The sequence below is a fragment of the Gymnoscopelus microlampas genome (assembly GCF_963454915.1).
Source record: "Gymnoscopelus microlampas genome assembly, chromosome: 22".
Taxonomy (NCBI): domain Eukaryota; kingdom Metazoa; phylum Chordata; class Actinopteri; order Myctophiformes; family Myctophidae; genus Gymnoscopelus; species Gymnoscopelus microlampas.
The window spans coordinates 44,688,660-44,711,159 of NC_139959.1; the positions used below are offsets into that span (position 1 = coordinate 44,688,660).

The 22,500-nt window shown below is 40.8% G+C and overlaps 1 protein-coding gene and 1 long non-coding RNA gene across 3 annotated transcripts in view; both read left to right on the forward strand.

The window, feature by feature from the left end:
- The window catches only part of LOC311039202, a 765,206-nt gene that overhangs the window by 318,544 nt on the left and 424,162 nt on the right, over positions 1 to 22,500 (forward strand). The window lies entirely within an intron of this gene.
- Positions 1 to 22,500, forward strand: part of smpx (small muscle protein X-linked) — a 30,585-nt gene that overhangs the window by 3,708 nt on the left and 4,377 nt on the right. For both annotated transcript variants that reach the window (XM_084048865.1, XM_084048864.1), the window contains exons 2-3: positions 12,122 to 12,180; positions 20,721 to 20,804. In XM_084048865.1, the coding sequence (XP_083904991.1) occupies positions 12,145 to 12,180; positions 20,721 to 20,804 (120 nt within the window). In that variant the 5' untranslated portion in view covers positions 12,122 to 12,144. The remainder of the gene's footprint in view (positions 1 to 12,121; positions 12,181 to 20,720; positions 20,805 to 22,500) is intronic.

The window sequence follows — 22,500 nt, forward strand, 5'->3', positions numbered from 1 at the left end:
TACATTAACCACTTGAACCCTCACATCACTATGAGAACATTAGCCCAAAATAGACCATCTAAAGCCAAACGTCAAGTTTACAAAGTATTGAGGGATTTAAGTGGTTAATTGTCTGAAAACACACATTTAACATGAATCCAATGTGTAGTGGGGGTCCCTGCTTCATCTCTCTGTTAGCTAAGGGGTCCCTGCTTCATCTCTCTCTCAGCTAAGGGGTCCCTGCTTCATCTCTCTGTCAGCTAAGGGGTCCCTGCTTCATCTCTCTCAGCTAAGGGGTCCCTGCTTCATCTCTCTGTCAGCTAAGGGGTCCCTGCTTCATCTCTCTGTCAGCTAAGGGGGTCCCTGCTACATCTCTTTCTCAGCTAAGGGGTCCCTGCTTCATCTCTCTGTCAGTCAAGGGGTCCCTGCTTCATCTCTCTCAGCTAAGGGGTCCCTGCTACATCTCTTTCTCAGCTAAAGGGTCCCTGCTTCATCTCTCTGTCAGCTAAGGGGTCCCTGCTTCATCTCTCTGTCAGTTAAGGGGTCCCTGCTTCACCTGTCTCTCAGCTAAGGGGTCCCTGCTTCATCTCTCACAGCTAAGGGGTCCCTGCTTTATTTCACTATACTTCTACTTTTCAGTATTGATACTTTTACTTAGGTAAAACATTTGAGTACTTGAAATGTGAGACACAGAAAACCTGGATGTGGAGTTAGTGGACTTACTGGAGCGTCAGTCTGTACACTAAGGGTTAATTACTATTACATTGAAAAAAAAGAAAGATCTACAAGCTCACAACACGCTGCAGGGCAGATCTGCTATTTTAAAATAGACGGTGTACAGCATTGGTTCTCAAAGTGGGGTCCGGGGACCCCCAGGGGTACTTGAGGGGGTTCCAGGGGGTCCCCAGCTAAATAATGGACGGGAACCAAATGGACCCTTATGGGTCTGTAACTCTGAGAGTGTACAAATGGAACCAAATGGACCCTGACGGGTCCATTTGGTTCCATTTGTACACTCTCAGAGTTAAATTAACATTGATTATACTATATGAATTGGGGTCCCAGAGGTATAAATGCCATTAAATGGGGGTCCGTAGCGTTAATGCATGTTAAACTGGGGGTCCTTGAAATTAAAATGGTTGAGAATCACTGCTAGAGAGCTGTAAAAACCCTTCTCTTATTGGGGTCCCTGGCTTATCTTTTCAAATGGGGGTCCGTGGGGTAATAAGTGTCAATTTGGGGGTCCTTGACATGAAAAAGTTTGAGAACCACTGATGTACAGTATATATAGGGTTTAAGTGTTTTTTTGAGTAATGTCTGTTCCAACTCAACATGGGGGGAAAAATACCTTATGTTATCCTCATTTTGATGGTTTGATGAGTATTTCCAATCACACAGACATGAACTCGGTCTCTGCAGATATAAACACAACTACAGGCTGTCTAGGACATTGGTTCTCAAAGTGGGGTCCGGGGACCCCCAGGGGTCCTTGGGGAGGTACCAGGGGGTCCCCAGCAAAAGTAGTTAATATAGCGTCAAAATCATTTTAACCACTTTAACTATTATTTTATACTTTAGCTATTCAAAAATAGCAGATCTACAAGCTCATAGCGCGGCACTCGGTGCCGCGCTATGAGCTTGTAGATCTGCTATTTTTGAATAATCTTGAAAACCTGTGCAAATCTTTGAATATTTTTTTCAAAAAGCGAACATTTTCAACTCAAATCTTTGCTTTTGGGGGTCCCTTGAACGACATTTTTGAGATGGGGGTCCGCGGCCAAAAACATATCATTTTGGGGGTCCTTGGCATGAAAAAGTTTGAGAACCACTGGTCTAGGAGCAACATGACAGAGAGAGAGAGAGGGAGAGGGAGAGGGAGAGAGAGAGAGAGAGAGAGAGAGAGAGAGAGAGATAACAGCTCTGGCAGCTGGTTTACATGTTGGAGAACAAAGATATGCAAACGTCGAACATTATCTGAGGCCTGATCGTCTGTCTGTCTGTCTGTCTGTCTGTCTGTCTGTCTGTCTGTCTGTCTGTCTGTCTGTCTGTCTGTCTGCCTGCCTGCTTGTCTGTCTGTCTGTCTGTCTGTCTGTCTGTCTGTCTGTCTGTCTGTCTGTCTGTCTGTCTGTCTGTCTGTCTGTCTGCCTGTCTGCCTGCCTGGCTGTCTGTCATGGTGTCTTACCTTGAGGTGTGCATGAGTTGTCAAACGTCCCTTGAAATAAAGGAAAGGTTCCTTATGATGAAACTAAAATGAGTCTCACACTGTGAGGGTCCCTGGACCACACTTTGAGACCCTCTGGTGTAGCATAGTGTTTCCATGAGGGTCCCTGGACCACACTTTGAGACCCTCAGGTGTAGCAGGAGTGTTTCCATGAGGGTCCCTGGACCACACTTTGAGACCCTCAGGTGTAGCAGAGGGTCTCACAGTGACTCTGTTTGAGCAGAATGGAACAGAGCCTTCATTAGTGTCATTGGTAACAGTGGTGGAAAGTAACTAAGTACATTTACTCAAGTACTGTACTTAAGTACAATTTTGAGGTACTTTTACTTTACCGGAGCATTTCCAATTGTCTATACTTTTAAGTCTACTCCACTGCATCTCAGAGGCAAATATTGTAATTTTACTCCACTACATTGAACATGTAGTTACTAGTTACTTTGCAAATATACATTTTTACATTATAAAACACACATTAACCACTTTAGCCCTATTTTATACCTAGGCTATTTGAAAATAGCAGATCTACAAGCTCACAACGCGTGGCATCACAACGCGTTGTGAGCTTGTAGATCGGCTATTTTCAAACATTTCAGTACTTTTACTTTTGGTACTTTAAGTACATTTTGATACCAATACTTTTGTACTTTTACTCAAGTAAATCTTGAATTCCAGACTTTTACTTGTAACAAAGTTTTTCTATATTGCAGTATTGGTACTTTTACTTAAGTAAAGAATTTGAGTACTTTTTCCACCACTGTGACTCCAGTGACTCTGTTTGAGCAGAATGGAACAGAGCCTTCATTAGTGTCATTGGTAACGCTAACAGAACAGAGCCTTCATTAGTGTCATTGGTAACGCTAACAGAACAGAGCCTTCATTAGTGTCATTGGTAACGCTAACAGAACAGAGCCTTCATTAGTGTCATTGGTAACGCTAACAGAACAGAGCCTTCATTAGTGTCATTGGTAACGCTAACAGAACAGAGCCTTCATTAGTGTCATTGGTAACGCTAACAGAACAGAGCCTTCATTAGTGTCATTGGTAAAGCTAACGGAACAGAGCCTTCATTAGTGTCATTGGTAAAGCTAATGGAACAGAGCCTTCATTAGTGTCATTGGTAACGCTAACAGAACAGAGCCTTCATTAGTGTCATTGGTAACGCTAACAGAACAGAGCCTTCATTAGTGTCATTGGTAACGCTAACAGAACAGAGCCTTCATTAGTGTCATTGGTAACGCTAACAGAACAGAGCCTTCATTAGTGTCATTGGTAACGCTAACAGAACAGAGCCTTCATTAGTGTCATTGGTAACGCTAACAGAACAGAGCCTTCATTAGTGTCTTTGGTAACGCTAACAGAACAGAGCCTTCATTAGTGTCATTGGTAACGCTAACAGAACAGAGCCTTCATTAGTGTCATTGGTAACGCTAACAGAACAGAGCCTTCATTAGTGTCATTGGTAACGCTAACAGAACAGAGCCTTCATTAGTGTCATTGGTAACGCTAACAGAACAGAGCCTTCATTAGTGTCATTGGTAACGCTAACAGAACAGAGCCTTCATTAGTGTCATTGGTAAAGCTAACGGAACAGAGCCTTCATTAGTGTCATTGGTAACGCTAACAGAACAGAGCCTTCATTAGTGTCATTGGTAACGCTAACAGAACAGAGCCTTCATTAGTGTCATTGGTAACGCTAACAGAACAGAGCCTTCATTAGTGTCATTGGTAACGCTAACAGAACAGAGCCTTCATTAGTGTCATTGGTAAAGCTAACGGAACAGAGCCTTCATTAGTGTCATTGGTAAAGCTAATGGAACAGAGCCTTCATTAGTGTCATTGGTAACGCTAACAGAACAGAGCCTTCATTAGTGTCATTGGTAACGCTAACAGAACAGAGCCTTCATTAGTGTCATTGGTAACGCTAACAGAACAGAGCCTTCATTAGTGTCATTGGTAACGCTAACAGAACAGAGCCTTCATTAGTGTCATTGGTAACGCTAACAGAACAGAGCCTTCATTAGTGTCATTGGTAACGCTAACAGAACAGAGCCTTCATTAGTGTCATTGGTAACGCTAACAGAACAGAGCCTTCATTAGTGTCATTGGTAAAGCTAATGGAACAGAGCCTTCATTAGTGTCATTGGTAACGCTAATGGAACAGAGCCTTCATTAGTGTCATTGGTAAAGCTAATGGAACAGAGCCTTCATTAGTGTCATTGGTAAAGCTAAAGGAACAGAGCCTTCATTAGTGTCATTGGTAACGCTAACAGAACAGAGCCTTCATTAGTGTCATTGGTAACGCTAACAGAACAGAGCCTTCATTAGTGTCATTGGTAACGCTAACAGAACAGAGCCTTCATTAGTGTCATTGGTAACGCTAACAGAACAGAGCCTTCATTAGTGTCATTGGTAACGCTAACAGAACAGAGCCTTCATTAGTGTCATTGGTAACGCTAACAGAACAGAGCCTTCATTAGTGTCATTGGTAAAGCTAATGGAACAGAGCCTTCATTAGTGTCATTGGTAAAGCTAATGGAACAGAGCCTTCATTAGTGTCATTGGTAAAGCTAATGGAACAGAGCCTTCATTAGTGTCATTGGTAACGCTAACAGAACAGAGCCTTCATTAGTGTCATTGGTAACGCTAACAGAACAGAGCCTTCATTAGTGTCATTGGTAACGCTAACAGAACAGAGCCTTCATTAGTGTCATTGGTAACGCTAACAGAACAGAGCCTTCATTAGTGTCTTTGGTAACGCTAACAGAACAGAGCCTTCATTAGTGTCATTGGTAACGCTAACAGAACAGAGCCTTCATTAGTGTCATTGGTAACGCTAACAGAACAGAGCCTTCATTAGTGTCATTGGTAACGCTAACAGAACAGAGCCTTCATTAGTGTCATTGGTAAAGCTAATGGAACAGAGCCTTCATTAGTGTCATTGGTAAAGCTAATGGAACAGAGCCTTCATTAGTGTCATTGGTAACGCTAACAGAACAGAGCCTTCATTAGTGTCATTGGTAACGCTAACAGAACAGAGCCTTCATTAGTGTCATTGGTAACGCTAACAGAACAGAGCCTTCATTAGTGTCATTGGTAACGCTAACAGAACAGAGCCTTCATTAGTGTCATTGGTAACGCTAACAGAACAGAGCCTTCATTAGTGTCATTGGTAACGCTAACAGAACAGAGCCTTCATTAGTGTCATTGGTAACGCTAACAGAACAGAGCCTTCATTAGTGTAATTGGTAAAGCTAATGGAACAGAGCCTTCATTAGTGTCATTGGTAACGCTAATGGAACAGAGCCTTCATTAGTGTCATTGGTAAAGCTAATGGAACAGAGCCTTCATTAGTGTCATTGGTAAAGCTAATTGAACAGAGCCTTCATTAGTGTCATTGGTAAAGCTAATTGAACAGAGCCTTCATTAGTGTCATTGGTAAAGCTAAAGGAACAGAGCCTTCATTAGTGTCATTGGTAACGCTAACAGAACAGAGCCTTCATTAGTGTCATTGGTAACGCTAACAGAACAGAGCCTTCATTAGTGTAATTGGTAACGCTAACAGAACAGAGCCTTCATTAGTGTCATTGGTAACGCTAACAGAACAGAGCCTTCATTAGTGTCATTGGTAACGCTAACAGAACAGAGCCTTCATTAGTGTCATTGGTAAAGCTAATGGAACAGAGCCTTCATTAGTGTCATTGGTAAAGCTAATGGAACAGAGCCTTCATTAGTGTCATTGGTAACGCTAACAGAACAGAGCCTTCATTAGTGTCATTGGTAACGCTAACAGAACAGAGCCTTCATTAGTGTCATTGGTAACGCTAACAGAACAGAGCCTTCATTAGTGTCATTGGTAAAGCTAATGGAACAGAGCCTTCATTAGTGTCATTGGTAAAGCTAATGGAACAGAGCCTTCATTAGTGTCATTGGTAACGCTAACAGAACAGAGCCTTCATTAGTGTCATTGGTAACGCTAACAGAACAGAGCCTTCATTAGTGTCATTGGTAACGCTAACAGAACAGAGCCTTCATTAGTGTCATTGGTAACGCTAACAGAACAGAGCCTTCATTAGTAGGCATGTAACGATTCACTCAACTCACGATACGATTCGAATCACGATTCGAGGTTCACGATACGATTCTTCACGATTTTTTTCGATTTTTTTAGCACATTTATTTTCCAGACAAATTACTGAAAACCTTGATTATTTATTTTACAAAAATCATGTATTTTTAATAAACTATATTTTCTCTTATCCTCTTTTTAATACATGAAATTAAATAAAGCCTTTTTATTCACGATGCATTAACTGTCACATTAAGACATAGGCCTATACTTTTTTATTTGTAAAATAATAACTTTAAATATATAAGTCTTATGAAATAAATGAATTTTAAAACATATATCCCAGATGAAATAAATTATAAAGAAAACCTTCAAATAAACAAACTAAGGCTTAGCCTTGGGATTTACAAGTTATTTTTTATCTATGCTACATTCTCAGCATTCTGTATAAAACAACACATTTATGTACAGTAATAAGGGAAACTGTTTTAAACTGCTCCAAATGAGATTAGATAAGAATTAATTGATTAATATCAATGAAATTCGCTATATATCTGAAAGACAGTGTTGAAAGGAGTTTGGTGTTGTCAGCGGTCTGATACAATTGTTAAATTATTAAATTAGATTATTATTCATTGTACTCTGCAGCCGCACCGAGGAGCTCCAGAATTAGCCGTTTTCATTAAGCCTTATCAGTTGCATGTTTCCTGCAGAGTTTAAATCAGGCAGCTAACAACGTCGTCAGACGGGGGAGGGGGTAAACGGTATAGTTTGGGCAATTCATCAATCAAATAAACATGTTTACATGCGACGCACATTTCCCTCTTTATGCAGTGCAATCGCCTAGTTGTTTAGATTTCATAGCCTGAGAGGACGTGAACCCCACTCTGCCGTTCATAGCCTGCTGTTCAGTGAGTGAAGAAGAGGCGAACGCAGGCAGCTATGGTGGCCCTGAGGGGACAAAATAGTAGGCGGAGAACAAGGTAGGGAGTCTGACTCGATTGCGCCCTCTGCTGGTTGCATCGCGATGTCATATTTTATTGCATCGATTTAAATCGTCACCACTTTGAATCGATTTAAATCGATATACGATAAATCGTTACATGCCTATTCATTAGTGTCATTGGTAACGCTAACAGAACAGAGCCTTCATTAGTGTCATTGGTAACGCTAACAGAACAGAGCCTTCATTAGTGTAATTGGTAAAGCTAATGGAACAGAGCCTTCATTAGTGTCATTGGTAACGCTAATGGAACAGAGCCTTCATTAGTGTCATTGGTAAAGCTAATGAAACAGAGCCTTCATTAGTGTCATTGGTAACGCTAACAGAACAGAGCCTTCATTAGTGTCATTGGTAAAGCTAAAGGAACAGAGCCTTCATTAGTGTCATTGGTAAAGCTAAAGGAACAGAGCCTTCATTAGTGTCATTGGTAACGCTAACAGAACAGAGCCTTCATTAGTGTCATTGGTAACGCTAACAGAACAGAGCCTTCATTAGTGTCATTGGTAAAGCTAATGGAACAGAGCCTTCATTAGTGTCATTGGTAACGCTGATGGAACAGAGCCTTCATTAGTGTCATTGGTAAAGCTAAAGGAACAGAGCCTTCATTAGTGTCATTGGTAACACCTGTGAAGGAAGTAAGGCAGAGGCTGCTGAGCATAGAGAGAGACACACACGGGGACTACAAAGTTCACGGCCACTTTTGAGACAGCGCCGCTACTCGAGGTCCGTTAGAACGATGAAACTGCAGCTGCCAATGCATTCCCTGTGTGAGGATAATATGACAGTTAGCCTACTTTTAAAATGATCCTTACATTAACTGGAGGCGATATTGATTTAACCCTTGAAGCCCTGAAGAAGCATCTGTGTCACTTTTTGATTTGAGCTAAAAAGCATTATTTTATACTTTGGCTATTCAAAAAATAGCAGATCTACAAGCTCATAGCGCGGCACCGAGTGCCGCGCTATGAGCTTGTATATCTGCTATTTTTTGAAAAATCGTGAAAATGTGTGCAAATCTTTTAATATATATATATATATATTGTTTTAAAGCGAAAAAAATTAACTCGAATCTTTGCTTCCGGGGGTCCCTGAGACATATATTTTTAGATGGGGGTCCGTGGCTAAATACATGTCATTTTGGGGGGTCCTTGACATGGAAAAAAGAACCACTGATATTATGGCGATATACGTTTTTTCAAAAAACTGTTAAATCCCCCAGAAGCAAAGATTTGAGTTACAAATGTTCGCTTTTGAAACTCAAATCTCAAGATTTGCAAAAAAATAACGATATTTCTAAAATAGCAGATCTACAAGCTCATAGCGCGGCACTCGGTGCCGCGCTATGAGCTTGTAGATCTGCTATTTTTTGAATAGCCAAAGAGTAAAAAAAAATGCTTTTTAGCCCAAATCAAAAAGTGACACAGATGCTTCTTCAGGGCTTAAGAGTTAAATACAAATATGTTTCCAAATGTGTGGAGTGTCTTTATCAACATATCATATAATTCTCCACTTGAATCATAATGTTAACACAGCAGACAGACAGACGGCAGACAGACACGTAGTCGCATTTCAGTGTCTGACTGACTTTGTTCATGTCAACTACTTAGTGAATTCTCCAGGATAGTATCAATATACAAATAGTCTTGCAAGATGCTGTGTGGATAATTATCCAAAATAAATAGCCATAAAAATGATACAAGAGAGACACAAACGTATCTGGGTATTGAAAACCGCAAGGGATGCGTCCGTGTATCCCGTGAGGCCACTTAAAGTTGTACTGTGCAAATTTCAAAAAAACGATTTTTAGCAGCCTCTGCTGGTCATTACCGTCACTGCAGGCCGTTTGTTTATTACTGCGTTACCCAGAATTCCATTCGTTTTCACCGGAAGACGGAAGTGTTTCAAAAAGCGTTCTTTTAATTGTTTTATACGATCTGTGGATCGTTTCTCTTAGCCAGTGGAGATTAGTTACCGTGAGCTGTGTTTTCTTTTTCTGTTTTTTTTTCGTTCTTCAAATCATACAATCTCTTAAAATCAGCGTGAGTTTCCTTTTTGTTATTAGCGCGGTAGTTCCTGGCCAAACAGGAAACCGGTGCAGTAGTTCCTGGCCAAACAGGAAACCGGTGCATTTCCGCTTCCATTTTCCGGCCGGATGACGTCATTTTCGCGGGAAAGTCAACCCTGAACCCGTTCATTGGAAAATATATAAATAAAAGTCTTTCGGGGGTGAAATTCATGGAGTGGGTGTTGTGAAACATTTGCCACTCACAAAAGATATACAATTTAACTTTGGTTTTATTGAAAAAGTTACCTAGTATTACTTTAAGACCACATAAACTTTAGATTTCAGAAGCTAGAACTTTTGACACACTGATGATGGAGTATATTATAGTATATTGTGGGTAGTATATCGAGATGACAGATATGGGGCATTAAAAAGGATAAATTAAACAAATGGGACACTTTATTAGAACGCAAAACAAATCTCTACAGCCTCAGTAGTTAACCAGTGAAATGACGGTATTTTACGATGCCTCTCACAGAGATTGCATTGAGAGCTGCAGTTCATCGTTCTAACGGACCTCGAGTTGCGGCGCTGTCTCAAAAGTGGTCCCCGTGTGTCTCTATAGACTAGAGCCTATCCACAAGTTTCCTAGGGCGTTTGTGGCCATCACTTCCTGTCGATTTGATTGGATTTCATTGGATTTGACTGGATTTGACTGGATTTGATTGGATCAAATCGAAAGGAAGTGACGCCCACAACGCCCTAGGAAACTTGTGGATAGACAAATCCACAGAGCGGCAATCATAACTGCGGGTATCAAGCGGGTGCCGCTCCGCACCGCAACACCACAGCTACAGGCAGCAGCTCTCTGGATTCGTCTATACTAGATCAGGTGTGATGCAACTTTGATGATGCAGAGGGTCACTATATTATATTTACACACTCACTACAGGCCAAACCATGCACCAACCTGCTCATCAGGAGCAATTAGGGGTTCAGTGTCTTGCTCAAGGACACTTCTACACTAACTATGAGCCCGTGATTGAACTGGGAACCTCGCAGTTCCCATTTTTGTGAAGGCAAACTGCCCCTCACAGTGACTACCGGCCAATGTACAGCACGTCTTTTCGGGGACTTGTCAGAATGTAGTTGTAAAAAAATGGAATGGGATATTTTATTTATTTATACAACTAGATTCTGACAAGTCTGTGACAGATCCATTCTGAAGGATCCTGTCAGAAACAGAGAGATGACCTCATTCATTCACGTTGTGTCGAGTCATGTTACCTCACACACACACGCACGCACGCACACGCGCGCGCGCACACACACACACACACACACACACACACACACACACACACACACACACACACACACACACACACACACACACACCTGTCGCTCCACCGACTCCCAGCATGCTTTGCTGTATTTGGGTTGATCTCCCCCCTCTCTCTCTCTCTCTCTCTCTCTCTCTCTCTCTCTCTCTCTCTCTGTCTCTCTCTCTCTCTCTCTCTCTGTCTCTCTCTCTCTCTACAAATAAAAGAAGGAAAAACAAAGCAAAATGACATTATTCTATTAACTGTAGTAGGTTCACCCCATTGTCCCTCATGTTTTGCTGTTTTGCCTTGAACCATGGTCTTTCTCACCTAACAAATAGAGGATTGCCTGGACAGAGTCCAACTGTATCTTTGTTTGTGTAATGTGTGTGTGAATGTAGGATAATAACAGTGGTGTAAAGTAACTAAGTACATTTACTTAAGAACTGTACTTAATTACAATTTTGAGGTATTTGTACTTTACTTGAGTATTTCCAATTTCCAATACTTTTACTTCTACTCCACTACATATCAGAGGCAAATATTGTACTTTTACTCCACTACATTTACTTGAAAACTTTAGTTACTAGTTACTTTGCAGATATAAACTATGATATAATGAAACATACACTAACTACTTTAAACCTATCTCATACCTAGGCTATTTGAAAATAGCCGATCTACAAGCTCACAACGCGTCGCGATGCGAGCTTGTAGAATGTTGCCAGGTTTGGCGAGAGAAACAAGCAATCCAAAAAACAAGTAATCAGGTCTATGAAAAGATTGGGGCAAAAAAAGCCTGCCGCAAGCGGCTATATTATGACTTTAGTCATTTCTTGTTTCAATGTTGATGATTAGAGGCTTTTGGCCTAATTCTGCTCTGCATGCATTATAGGAGGCTTCCTCTGAACCCTATAGGTATAATGTGCAACTGTTTGATTGTTGTATTGTTGATGTTTCCTGCAGGGTGAAGTTGTACTTTCATCCCTGAATTGTGGACCTTTTTTGGAATGTAACTACTTTAGTTTTTTCAGGGTTCATTGTCAGGGCCCAGGTCTCTCTCTCTCTCTCTCTCTCTCTCTCTCTCTCTCTCTCTCTCTATCTCTATCTCCCTCTCCCTCTCCCTCTCCCTCTCTCTCTATCTCTATCTCTATCTCCCTCTCCCTCTCCCTCTCTCTCTCTCTCTCTCTCTCTCTCTCTCTCTCTCTCTCCCTCTCCCTCTCTCTCTCTCTCTCTCTCATGAATGATTCAGAGAGAACAGTTCCTGTACCTGCCTCTCTCCATTAGGGTCGCCATAGCAACGGAAATGCTATCCTGGCCCTCGAAAAACCACAGAAACACACACACACACACACACACACACACACACACACACACACACACACACACACACACACACACACACACACACACACACACACACACACACACACACACACACACACACACACACACACACACACACACACACACACACACAGTGTAAGGTAGCTGAATGCAGTGTGTTGTGTGCGTCTCTTAACAGGACAGAAGGACTTCCTGGTGATTATGTCTAAACCTTCCTCGAACGTCAAGGCCCTTCAGGTACGTCTAATCTCTCTGTTTGAGTATTTATACCACTGCTGTAAAGTAACTAAGTACATTTACTCAAGCGCATGTACTTATAAGTACACCTTTGAGGAATTTGTACTTTACTGGAGTGATTACAATTTCCAATACTTTTACTTCTACTCCACTACATCTCAGAGGCAAATATTGTACTTTTACTACACTACAATTATTTGAAAACTTTAGTTACTAGTTACTTTTCAGATAGAAATTATGATATTATGAAACATACATTAACCACTTCAGTTCCATTTTATACCTAGGCTATTTGAAAATAGCAGATCTACAAGCTCACAACGCGTCGCAGCGCGACACATATGTACTTTTACTTTTGGTACTTTAAGTACATTTTGATTACCAATACTTTTGTAAAACCTTTACTCAAGTAACTTTTGAATTCCGGACTTTTGCTTGTAACAGAGTACTTCTACATTGCAGTATTGATACTTTTACTTAAGTAAAACATTTGAGTGCTTTTTTCCACCACTGCCAGTATTCATACCGCTGCCGTAAAGTAACTAAGTACACTTACTCAAGTGCATGTACTTAAGTACAATTTTGAGGTATTTATTTTTTTACTTTACCGGAGTATTTCCAATTTTCAGTACTTTTACTTGTACTCCACGACATCTCAGAGGCAAATATTACTTTTCAGATTTTGATTATCATTACAAAACATACATTGAGCCATTTCACAATAGCAGATCTACAAGCTCACAACGCGTCGCGCTGCGATGCGTTGTGAGCTTGTAGATCTGCTATTTTCAAATGATTTTTTTAATACATTTCATACATTTGAAAAGTTGTGAAATGGGACATTCTGCACAAATGAGTACTTTTACTTGTGGTACTTTAAGTACATTTTGATGCCAATACGTTTGTACTTTTACTCAAGTACATTTTGAATTCCGGACTTTTACTTGTAACAGAGTATTTCTATATTGCAGTATTGATACTTTTACTTAAGTAAAAAATGTGAGTATACTTCTTCCACCAGTGATTGTATCAGGGTTAGTATTAGACTGTCTAGGTTCATCACTTAAACCATCTATAGACTCTGAGGACCCCCTAGGGGGTCCCCGGACCCCTAGTTGAAGACCCCTGCTGCTCTGTAGACTCTGTGTGTCTAATGTTTCCCCCAGTGTAGTGGTTAAGGTTAGAATATAACTGTTAGGGTTATTAAAGAGTTAACACACTGTACTGTAGTCAATGTGTGTGTGTGTGTGTGTGTGTGTGTGTGTGTGTGTGTGTGTGTGTGTGTGTGTGTGTGTGTGCGTGCGTGCGTGCGTGCGTGCGTGCGTGCGTGCGTGCGTGCGTGCGTGCGTGCGTGCGTGCGTGCGTGCGTGCGTGCGTGTGTGCGTGCGCGTGCGTGTGTGTGTCAGTGGTGGAAAGTAACTAAGTACATTTACTCCAGTACTGTACTTTTACAATTTTGAGTTATTTTTACTTTACTGGAATATTAAAAACATGCAGTACTTTTACTCAGAGGTAAATATTATACGTTTACTCCACTGTAATTATATTAAACTTTAGTTACTATTATTTACATTGTAGATTTAAATGATTACATTATAAAACATACATTAACCACTTCAGCTCTATTTTATACATATAGGCTATTTGAAAATAGCAGATCTACAAGCTCATCGTTGTGAGCTTGTAGATCTGCTATTTTCAAACATTTTAGTACTTTTAGGTACTTTTGGTATATTTTGATGCCAATACCTTGTACTTTTACTCAAAACATTTTGAACACAGGCTTTTTATGGTATTGTTTTACTTATGTAAAATATCCGAGTACTTCTTCCACCACACCGTGCGTGCGTGTGCGTGCGTGCGTGCGTGCGTGCGTGCGTGCGTGCGTGCGTGTGCGTGTGCGTGTGCGTGTGCGTGTGCACGTGCGTGTGCGTGCGTGCGTGTGCGTGTGCGTGTGCGTGTGCGTGTGTGTGTGTGTGTGTGTGTGTGCGTGTGACTCCAGTCTCTTTTATCTGCTTGCCAACCATTATAGTCTCTGAAAGGTGGGGGTCTCTCTCTCTGTTGTGCGGTGGTCTTTGTGTCCGTAGCGCTCCATGGGTAGAACCTGGCTAAAGCACGGCGGACATTTTGGGAGGTTGATTCACACAATGAGGAGAAACACAGTGAGACCTGTTTGGACCGGAGAGAGACTGGTTTATACTGGTTTAACGTCTTACAATGAGACCCCAAACCTCATGGTGTAAAGCAGTGGTTCTCAAACTTTTTCATGTCAAGGACCCCCAAAATGATATGTATTTGGCCGCGGACCCCCCTCTAAAAATATTTCGTTCCAGGGACCCCCCCAGAAGCAAAGATTTGAGTTACAAATGTTCGCTTTAAAATATATATATTCAAAGATTTGCACACATTTTCAAGATTTTTCAAAAATAGCAGATCTACAAGCTCGTAGCGCGGCACTCTGTGCCGCGCTACGAGCTTGTAGATCTGCTATTTTTGAAAAGCCCAAAGTGTAAAAGGTCAAAATTATTGTGATGCTATATTAATACAGTTTGCTGGGTACCCCCTGGAACCCCCTCAAGTACCCCTGGGGGTCCCCGGACCCCACTTTGAGAACCAATGGTGTAAAGGAACAAAGACTGGTTTAACGTCTTACAATGAGACCCTAAACCTCATGGTGTAGAGGAATAGAGACTTAAACCTCATGGTGTAAAGGAACAGAGCCCTTTGTGTTAAACATGATCACTGAATGCGCCTAAACATTATCATATTAAAGGTACCGTATAGGGTCTTATTATTTTGTTAAAATAAGTGTAAAATAAATAACTATATATCATTGCTATAGAGTGTTTGTTCAGTAACATGAGTCTTCCTGTCTGTCTAGCTCTTTATTAAACAGAAAATAATAATAGCAATGAGTACTATCACAATATAGATCTATTTAACACTGTTACTGAACAAACACTCTATAGTAATGATTACTATCACAATATAGATCTATTTAACACTGTTACTGAACAAACACTCTATAGTAATGATTACTACCACAATATAGAGCTATTTAACACTGTTACTGAACAAACACTCTATAGTAATGATTACTATCACAATATAGAGCTATTTAACACTGTTACTGAACAAACACTCTATAGCAATGATTACTATCACAATATAGATCTATTTAACACTGTTACTGAACAAACACTCTATAGCAATGATTACTATCACAATATAGAGCTATTTAACACTGTTACTGAACAAACACTCTATAGCAATGATTACTATCACAATATAGAGCTATTTAACACTGTTACTGAACAAACACTCTATAGTCATGATTACTATCACAATATAGAGCTATTTAACACAGTTACTGAACAAACACTCTATAGTAATGATTACTATCACAATATAGAGCTATTTAACACTGTTACTGAACAAACACTCTATAGTAATGATTACTATCACAATATAGAGCTATTTAACACTGTTACTGAACAAACACTCTATAGTAATGATTACTATCACAATATAGAGATATTTAACACTGTTACTGAACAAACACTCTATAGCAATGATTACTCTCACAATATAGAGCTATTTAACACTGTTACTGAACAAACACTCTATAGTAATGATTACTATCACAATATAGAGCCATTTAACACTGTTACCGAACAAACACTCTATAGCAATGATTACTATCACAATATAGAGCTATTTAACACTGTTACTGAACAAACACTCTATAGCAATGATTACTATCACAATATAGAGCTATTTAACACTGTTACTGAACAAACACTCTATAGCAATGATTACTATCACAATATAGAGCTATTTAACACTGTTACTGAACACACACTCTATAGTAATGATTACTATCACAATATAGAGCTATTTAACACTGTTACTGAACACACACTCTATAGTAATGATTACTATCACAATATAGAGCTATTTAACACTGTTACTGATTTTACTCATTTGTATCATACTATAATACTCCATAGCATGACGTAGAGACCTTTAAGTAAAGTGGCAACATTATTTAATGCTCATTAGCATTTGTATCATACTGTATATACTGTATAATACCCTGTATCACACTATAATACCCTATAGCATTACTTTTTTTACCTGTAAAGTGACAACATTCTATAATTAGACCCTCCAGAAAAATGTGTTTATGCGATCGCAGAATTTACCGCATAATCAGCAAAATGGCACATGATTATGCGGGGGTAACGTTTTTTCAAAAAGGCCGCATCGCATCGCATAATATGCGCATCGCATCGCATAATACGCATATCGCATCGCATAATATGCGCATCGCATTGCATAATACGCATATCGCATCGCATAATATGCGCATCGCATTGCATAATATGCGAATCGCATCGCATATTTTGCAACTTTTAAGATATTTCGCATTTTTCGCAACTTTTCGAATATCGCATATTTCGCATATTTCGCACATTGCCGCACATTGCTGCATATTGCCGCATATTTCACAACTTTCCGCAATTTCACAGCATAAAATTGCAAAAAAAACGCATATTTTGTCGCAATATCAAGGATTTTAGCCCGCATAATCAAGAGTTTTAGCTCGCATAATCAAGAGTTTTAGCTCGCATAATCAAGAGTTTTAGCCTGCATAATCAAGAGTTTTAGCTCGCATAATCAAGAGTTTTAGCTCGCATAATCAAGAGTTTTAGCCTGCATAATCAAGAGTTTTAGCCCTTATAATCAAGAGTTTTAGCTCGCATAATCAAGAGTTTTAGCCCGCATAATCAAGAGTTTTAGCCTGCATAATCAAGAGTTTTAGCCTGCATAATCAAGAGTTTTAGCCCTTATAATCAAGAGTTTTAGCTCGCATAATCAAGAGTTTTAGCCCGCATAATCAAGAGTTTTAGCCCGCATAATCAAGAGTTTTAGCCCGCATAATCAAGAGTTTTAGCCCGCATAATCAAGGATTTTTGCCCGCGTTTTTCTGAAGGGTCTATATAATGTTATTAACAATGAAGGAATGAGTCCATATCAGTGTGGTTTGAGTTTGTTCATTTTACTGGACGTTATGAAAGTGCAACAAGACAGTCAAACACATGTATAGCATCACACTATAGTATTAAAGGCAGAAACAGTGACTGTAACTTAATTTTAGAGCGTAATGCATAATACGCTGGATATCAAGGCTTTATCAGTGCAGGGTGCTGTAGCTAGGCCAGGGGATGCAGAGAGTCCTCTGTGTGTGTGTGTGTGTGTGTGTGTGTGTGTGTGTGTGTGTGTGTGTGTGTGTGTGTGTGTGTGTGTGTGTGTGTGTGTGTGTGTGTGTGTGTTCTTATACACTGTCTATCTTCTCATTGTGCTCACATGTTCTTGTCTAACCATGCCGTTACGGCAGGCCACGGGCTCCCAAACTGGGGGTCCCCAAATTATTTTTGGGGGTCCCCAGATGATTATCTTAACCCTTGAAGCCCTGAAGAAGCATCTGCATGTGTCACTTTTTGATTTGAGCTAAAAAGCATTATTTTACACTTTGGGCTATTCAAAAAATAGCAGATATACAAGCTCGTATCGCGGCACCGAGTGCCGCGATACGAGCTTGTAGATCTGCTATTTTTGAAAAATCGTGAAAATGTGTGCAAATCTTTTAATATATATACTTTTAAAGCGAACATTTTTAACTAAAATCTTTGCTTCTGGGGGTCCCTGGAACAACATATTTTGATGGGGGTCCGCGGCCAAATACATATCATTTTGGGGGTCCTTGACATGGAAAAAAGAACCACTGATATTATGGTGACATAAGTTTTTTCAAAGAACTGTTAAATCCCCCAGAAGCAAAGATTTGAGTTACAAATGTTCGCTTTTGAAACTCGAATCTCAAGATTTGCAAAAAAAATAGCGATATTTCTATAATAGCAGATCTACAAGCTCATAGCGCGGCACTCGGTGCCGCGCTATGAGCTTGTAGATCTGCTATTTTTGAATAGCCAAAGAGTATAAAAAAATGCTTTTTAGCTCAAATCAAAAAGTGACACAGATGCTTCTTCAGGGCTTGTACAACATTGTTTTTTCACTCAACAGTACACAAACCAACATACAGTATCAGTGTTTACGACCAAATTGGCCGAATTGTCAAATATAAAGTAAGAAAGGCGAGGCGAACATTGTGAAAATTGTCGATCTACAAGCTCACAACGCCTCGCAGTGTTAAGCGTCGTGAGCTTGTAGATCAGCTGTTTTCACAATATTTATCTGTGGAACCTGTTGAACCTAGTGGGGGGTCCCCCAGTTCAAACATGATTATTATGGGGGGTCCCCAGTTCAAACATGATTATTATGGGGGGGTCCCCAGTTCAAACATGATTTTTTTGGGTGGGGTCGCAGCTTGAAAAGTTTGGGAACCCTTGCTGTATAACAGATGACTCGAATAGTCTGTCTGTCTATCTGTGTCTGTGTGTCCATTACCACCTGGTCCAACACAATGCTGTTTAAATGAGTTATACTGTAGTGAAGTCACGTGACTCTATACTGTAGTCACATGCAGGGACGTGCACAGATAGACTCTAGGTGGTGCTAGAGCACCTGCCCTTTGCCCTCTTGACCAGAAGTGCCCTTTTTGAAAAATATTTTTTTCTTTTCTTTTTTTTTCAGTTTACAGCAGGGGTCTTCAACAGGGGGTCCGGGACCCCTAGGGGGTCCTCAGAGTTACTACAGGGGGTCCGCCAATTCTTTATGTGATACGATTTTTCTTTTTACCATAACCACTCGAAAACCTAGCATCGCTTTTCTGAGGAGAACTTTAGCCTAAAATAGCCGATCTACAAGCTCACAACGCCTCGCGCTGCGAGGCGTTGTGGGCTTGTAGATCGGCTATTTTTGGCAAAGAGGTATAGGTGTAGAGGGGAAAAAAGAGCAGACCAAGTAAACAAAAATAAGTATAATTTACTTGAGCGCCTGCCCCTCAAAATGTCTGTGCACGCCACTGAGTCACATGGAGGCAAAGCTTTATCTTTGGTTCGTTTGGCCCATGAATGGAATGTCAGAAGATGATTGGTGAACAGCATCATAAGCACACATCGGTCATAATAATAATAATAATAATAACAACAATAATAATACACGCATGCTGGAAGCAACGTTATTAATAGGCATCTTATAGCATGAAGTGTGTTTTATCCAACACTTTGCATGATATAGATCTGAAAGGTTTCATGACGTCAAATTACATTTTTTAAAACATTTTTTTAGCAGAGGCGACGATCGACAGGCACAATCCCTCAACAGCGACACCCGCGGGCAAATTTGTTTTTCTTTCCATTGCGGCTTTAAAGTCTCAATTCAGAACACAGAGAGGAAAAAAAAACAACCTGCCATGGCTCACTGGAGTGGATTTGTTAAGTTAAAACCTTTTAATACAGGTTTGATAAAACACCACATGATAAAGACTTTTAATGTTTTATAAACAAGCGTGTCGTGAAACCTTTAAAGGTAAACTGTGTAACTTTTTAGACTATTTTATTCACAGACATATAAAACTATTTAAGCCATCATGTCCCCTCTATCAGCCACTATACTGTTGTGCTGGTGGTGTTCCACTGCAGGAAGACACGCCCCTCTGGCTGTAGGGAGGGGTGGGGGGGGGGGGGGGTTCAGAGGGGGTTGTGCACTGAGTCGATTGATTGGGCCACAAAAGTGTCAAAATCGTCCTGTGCTCGTTTGTGCTCTCTCCAATCCATTGTAATGCATCAAAAGACAGCCATCACTTTGATGTCTGTCAGAGAGGGGAGGGGGGAGTGGGGGGGTTTGTATATATATATATATGATATATTATGATATGATATAAAGTGATGATGCTTATGTTCTGTTTGCATAAACACAAGGCAAAGTTACATATTATCCCTTTAAGTATACTGTATGTACATTATAGTCAAATAAAGTCTTACACCAGTACAGTACAATATAATACACATTTTACCAAGTGACAGACCCATTCATAATTTAATTCATAATTAAAACCCATTAAAACCAGGAAAACATTTTTTGTGCCGCACTGCGAGCTTGTACATCTGCTATTTTTGAACATTTTTGAAAAATCTTGAAAGTGCTTGAAAAAAGCAAAACGAAAAAAAGCTTGATTTAGAAGGCATTTGTAGAATCGGCTTCGGGTCTTAATGGGTTAAAGTCTTTCTGTGTGTGTGTGTGTGTGTGTGTGTGTGTGTGTGTGTGTGTGTGTGTGTGTGTGTGTGTGTGTGTGTGTGTGTGTGTGTGTATTTCCATAAAGCCCCTTTGAAAAGAAAAAAAACGAAACACAAACGCTTCATAGAGACACAGGAAATATTTCATAGTCAAATCAGTTTGAGGAATGAACACACACACACACACACACACACACACACACACACACACACACACACACACACACACACACACACACACACACACACACACACACACACACACACACACACACACACACACACACACACACACGGTAGGTGCTGTAATCTCATTGGCTGCTCCTGTCTGTCCGTCAGGCTAATCTGAACATCCCGATGGGCGCGCTGCGTCCGGGGGCGGGACTTCCTGTGAAGAGAAGAGAGGAGACGGTAGATACAGAGGTATGTACACACGCGCACACACACACACACACACACACACACACACACACACACACACACACACACACACACACACACACACACACACACACACACACACACACACACACACACACACACACACACACACACACACACTTTGTCTGGGGTTTTCTGAATAATTAGGCTTAAAAAAAGTGCTGGGATTGGCCCCTGGACTTTGAGGTCACAGTCCATTAATCCCGCCCCCTCTCCTCCCCGCCCCTCCCATATCCTTCTCCTTGGGGGGGGGGGGGGGGGTACGATCAGTGCCTGCATATCTTCCATCCACTTACGTCGATACGTTTCGTGCTGTAGAAGCCCCGACGCGGACGTGCATGTAAACAAAGCGTGCGTGTGAGACGGCGGAGGGTCCCCGACTAACGCCTGGAACAATGATCCTCCATTTGCAGAGTGAGATCGCCGATCGAAAACGTGTCACTTCCACCACGTCAAAAAGACATGGAGTTATTAAAGATGGAGTGCCATGATATTTTTCAACCCTAAAACCTGATCATAAGGTATTATTATTATGTAAGGATTTTTTTTTCCGAAAAAAAAGTGTACAGAAATTGTTAAAAAAAGTGTTTTTATGTGGACACGCCTCCAGTTCATTAAGTATGCCTGGTTCTCACCTTAGCACCTCCTCCACCACCTTAGCACCACCCACCTGTCCTAGTCCCTCCTCCTCCTCATGCCCACACCTGTTGTGTTATGATAATGAGGGGGAGGGTATGTTTTTTGGGGGCTCTGTGATGTCACTAAAGCGCTGTTTCTCTATTGGCACGTTTGACCCTCAAGATTTCAGCCTCCAGGAAGAAACTCCAAATAATCAGAGAAGCCATAAAACACCATAAAACCACCTCCGGGGGGCTTAATGATGTTCCATCAACCTCATAGACACATGAAAAACAGAAAAAGTGCAAAAACATGGCACCACCTCTTTAAGCTTTTAGTCAAGGAGTTAACATTGGAGAGGCCGACCGGAAGGATTTTTGACATGGATCCACATCCGGCCCTCTTCTTCTCAGAAACTCCTTGGATGATCCCAAAGTTTCGTTAGAGCGCCCCCCCCCACGTGGTCCCCCCACGTATAACAGGAAAAATGGGTCAAAAACGGTCCAGACCGTTTATGGCACTCAACGTGTTAATACACGTTTGAATGAAGGACCATGATAAAGACTTTAAATGCTTTGTAAATCTGAAGAAAAAAAAATGCGCGCCCTCGATAGGATGGTTTTCTGTGTATAGTGTCCTGGTGATGTGTTGATTTGTGCTTTATGGTTACAGATGTGCCATTTCAAAACTTCAAATGTCCTGCCATCGCCAAGACAGTACATTTTCAGGGGATTCCCAGGGCAATAAGAGGGACAAAGAAGGGCATTTAAAATGCTGAATTATTTTGATGATCACTGCTTTTATGATGCTAATTAATTTGAGCAACTGGTCAAGGACCTCTTCAAATCACCTTTCGCCTCATAATGAGTCTGACACCTTCTTCAACACACATTCTTTTGTTCTCATGTATATGGGTGTCTGTTGAAGGGAAAAACGGGGGTGTGTAGTGACAACTTCTTTTCAGGGGCAAAACAGTGCATTTTTAAGAGCAGAACAGGGAGGGAAAAAAAATGCATTTTCAGGGAAAGAACAGTAACGTGTGAAGTTTTGAAGTGGCACA